This window comes from Lotus japonicus, chromosome 2, assembly GCF_012489685.1.
Source record: "Lotus japonicus ecotype B-129 chromosome 2, LjGifu_v1.2".
NCBI classification, from domain to species: Eukaryota; Viridiplantae; Streptophyta; class Magnoliopsida; order Fabales; family Fabaceae; genus Lotus; species Lotus japonicus.
The window spans coordinates 49,705,836-49,709,950 of NC_080042.1; the positions used below are offsets into that span (position 1 = coordinate 49,705,836).

The 4,115-nt window shown below is 40.1% G+C and overlaps 1 protein-coding gene across 1 annotated transcript; it reads left to right on the plus strand.

Moving 5' to 3' along the window:
• The first annotated feature begins 968 nt into the window (after positions 1–968).
• On the plus strand, positions 969–2,438 carry LOC130736557 (uncharacterized). The gene is made up of 2 exons (XM_057588374.1): positions 969–1,139; positions 1,194–2,438. Exons 1-2 carry the CDS (start codon positions 969–971, stop codon positions 2,436–2,438), a joined length of 1,416 nt encoding a protein of 471 aa, XP_057444357.1.
• The last annotated feature ends 1,677 nt before the right edge of the window (positions 2,439–4,115 follow it).

Below are 4,115 nucleotides of genomic sequence, written 5' to 3' on the forward strand. Positions count from 1 at the left end.
GTGAAGGTAAGGATTAGTGATTTTTGAAGGATAATTAGGCTGTAACTTCAAACGGCCATATCTTTTGCTCTGAAACTCGGAATTCAACATATTATAAACGCCGTGAGATCGATTTTTAAAAACGCAAAATGAGGCCTTCCGCCAAAAGTTTGTTTTAGGGTTTCGAAAAAAAAAAATTTACTTTGTGTTGCATGACTAGGGCGAATCCTGGGTTTGTGCATCCATTAATTTCTGAAATAGATAGAGAATTTCATAGGTTAATTAGAGCACGTAGAGCTTTTGTAACTGATCCTCATTCAAGTGATTCTGATTCTGACCTTGATTTTGATTCTGATTTTGTTGCAGTTTCTGATAACATGGCTGAAGAAGGACCGCGAGAGAGAACATTAAGGGAGCTGGCTGCACCTGATTTCACCTACGAAAGCTTGTGTATCCAGTATCCTGAGGATGTACCATGTGTACTCAAAACTGGACTAATCCATTTATTGCCTAAGTTTGGTGGTCTTGCAGGTGAAGATCCTCATATGCATATCAAGGAGTTTCGTACTGTCATATCCACCATGAAGCCTCCTGAAGTTGACAAAGATCATATCTGTTTGAAGGCTTTTCCTCATCCCCTTCAGGGAACTGCAAAGACTTGGCTGTATAACCTGCCTCCTTCATCCATTGCAAGCTGGGACGACCTGAAAAGAAAGTTTCTTGAGAAGTTCTTCCCTGCCTCTAGGACAACTTCAATCAGAAAAGACATCTCAGGAATCAGGCAGCTACATGGAGAGACTCTACATGAATACTGGGAAAGATTCAAGACACTATGTGTGAGCTGCCCCCATCACCAGATTTCCGAGCAGCTCCTAGTTAAATATTTCTATGAGGGTTTGCTCAACATGGAGAGACATCTCATTGATGCTGCTTGTGGACGTGCATTGAATGACATGACTCCTACTGAAGCCAGGTAGTTGTTTGAGAAGATGGCTGCTAATTCCCAGCAGTTTCACACAAGGAGTAATGATGCTGTTAAAACTGTTAATGGGATTGGGACAGATCCAAGGATGGACAAGCTTGAGAACAGGATGGAAACCATTGCCAGCTTGGTTACTCAATTGGCCATGAACCAGAATAAACCTTCACAACAGGCAAAGGTTTGTGGCATTTGCACTAAAGACCATAGTACTGATGTTTGTCCTTCTCTGTAGGAACCTACAGATGAGAATCCCGAAGCATATGCTGCCAACATTTTCAATAATCGACCTCAGCAAAATTATGATCTGTCATCTAACAGATATAATCCTGGCTGGAGAAATCATCCAAATCTTAGATGGTCTGATCAGTCACAACCTGCCCAAGCACCGTTTCAGAATAATGCTAGACCATATGTTCCTCCTCCAATGCAACAACAGGCTAACAACCCTACTGCACCGCAATCTAAAGAATCTTCATTGGAGGATATGTTGAAGCAGATGACATCCCAAAACATGCAGTTCCAACAAGACACCAGATCCTCCATTCAGAATCTGACCAACCAGATAGGACAGATGGCTACTTCAATAAACCAGCTACAATCCCAGAATTCTGATAAGCTGCCCTCTCAGACGGTTGTCAATCCAAGAAATGTGAGCGCCATCACCTTAAGGTCTGGGAAGCAAATTGATGCAGATCATGGACCAGAGCCAGAGCCTGAACCTGAAAAGGAGACAGAGACCACTGCCATAAGAACCTTCCATGTACAACCACCTTCCATTCCTCTTCCATTCCCTCTGAAAGCTATGCCAAGCAAAAGGAAGGAAGAGGTAGATAAGGGAATCTTGGAGATATTCAAGAAAGTGGAGGTGAACATACCTCTACTTGATGCACTCAAGAAAATTCCAAGATATGCAAAGTTTCTGAAAGAATTATGCACTCAAAAAAGGAAGCTGAAAGGAAATGAAAGAGTTCGCATGGGGAGAAACGTTTCTGCAATCATAGGTAAAGATGGTAAACCTGCTCCTGTTTCTGATGTTCCTGAAAAGTGTGAGGATCCAAGTACGTTTTCTGTTCCTTGTGTCATAGGTGATACTAAATTTGAAAGTGCCATGCTAGATCTAGGAGCTTCAATTAATGTTATGCCTATGTCTATTTTTAAATCACTTTCACTTGGACCTTTGAAACCTACGGGTGTTGTCATCCAATTAGCAAATAGGAGCACGACACACCCTGCTGGTTGGGTAGAGGATGTTTTGGTTAGGGTTGGTGAACTTGTTTTCCCTGCTGATTTTTATGTGCTTGAAATGGAAAAAGGATCTTCCCGTAATACAGTTCCTGTCATTTTGGGGAGACCATTTTTAAAGACAGCCCGAACCAAGATAGATGTGTATGCTGGAACATTGACTATGGAATTCGGTGATATTGTGGTTAGGAACATGAATATGATTTCCTACATGATTCTGATTATTCTCCCCTAACTGGGTCATACACTTTTCATACATGTACTGCTACTGAAATGTGTGATTCTTGCATTGATCAATTTTTGGACACTGTTGTTATTGACTCAGATGTTAAGAAATCTGATTGCACTAACCCAGTTGTTGAAGTGCAGGCTGCAGAAACTGTATCTGCTAGTTTGGTTCCATCTGTTTTGCCCTTGCCAGATAACCTCAAGTACGCTTACTTGGAGGATGATAAGCAGCTCCCTGTTATTGTTTCCTCTCTCCTTCGTGAAAATCAAGAGGAAAAGTTGCTGCAAGTACTAAAGAAGCACAAGAAAGCTATTGGTTGGACCTTAGCTGACATTCCTGGTATTAGTCCATCCATGTGCATGCATAGAATACTCTTGGAAGAAGGAGCGAAGCTAGTAAGACAACCACAAAGGAGACTCAACCCAGTGATACTTGATGTTGTGAAGAAGGAGATCACCAAGCTTCTACAAGCTGGAATTATATATCCGATCTCTGACAGCCCTTGGGTGAGCCCAGTTCAAGTGGTCCCTAAGAAGACAGGACTTACTGTAGTGAAGAATGAGAGAAATGAGCTTATCCCTACTCGAGTGCAAAACAGTTGGAGAGTCTGCATTGATTATAGGAGGCTCAATCAAGCAACTAGAACGGATCACTTTCCTTTGCCCTTCAAGGATCCTTCTCTTGTGGATGTTACCATGGAAAATGTTTCCTTGGTTGTTTCCACCCTCCGCCCGCCATGAATCAGGGAGTTTTCTTTCTCCTTCTTTACTTTTATTGCACTTGTTCAATTCCATATTTGTTATGCTTCATTGGGACAATGTGTAGTTTAAGTGTAGGGGGGGGAGATTACCGTAGGTAGAATATTTAGCTTTGAATAAATTAAGTTGATCCATGCTTTTCTTTGAATTCTTAGATCTTGTTTAGATTATGGGCATTTTCTTTCTTTGAATTGAGTCATGATATCTTGTGATGTGAATCCATGCGTTCTTGTGTGTCAAGTTACTTTTGAAAATTGAGGGGTTGAAACAATTATGATAGACTTAATTCCCCTCTGAGAGATTTTGAGCCTTAACTATAGGTGGACAATTGTATGCCATCTCTAATCTTTTTCTTGTGTGATTGCACTCTTGATTACTTTCACTCTAGAACTTGACTTGACGCTTGTTTCTACTTGATATTCACATGCACATATTGAGGTGATTTTAGGCATTTTCTTCTTTTAATTAATAAGCCACTAGCCATATAAGTCTACCTTGAATGAATTATCCTTTGATAGCCACTTTGAGCCTTTTTACCCTTCTTTTCTTTAGCTCATTACAAGCTTATAAGTGAAAAACCATGATTGACCTAATCTTAGGGAATTTTGGAGCTTTGGAATTGTTTTGGGAGTAAGTACTAAGTGGGTAAGGGTGCATTGTTCTTTAATTCTTCCAATTCTCGGTTATGCTTAGTTGGTTGTTGTAAATAGTATGGTGGTGCTGTTTTCCTTACCAGTTTTGTTATTCAAAAAAAAAAACGGAAAAAAAAATTGAAAAAAAAAGAAAAGAAAAAAAAAGAGAAGGCCAAGGAAAAAAAATGAAGGAAGAATGAAAAGTTGAAGTGTGGAATTGGAGGAAGAATTGCAAATTTTATGCTATGAAATTGGGTTGATTTTGACTTACTTCTTACTTATTCCCCATTGCT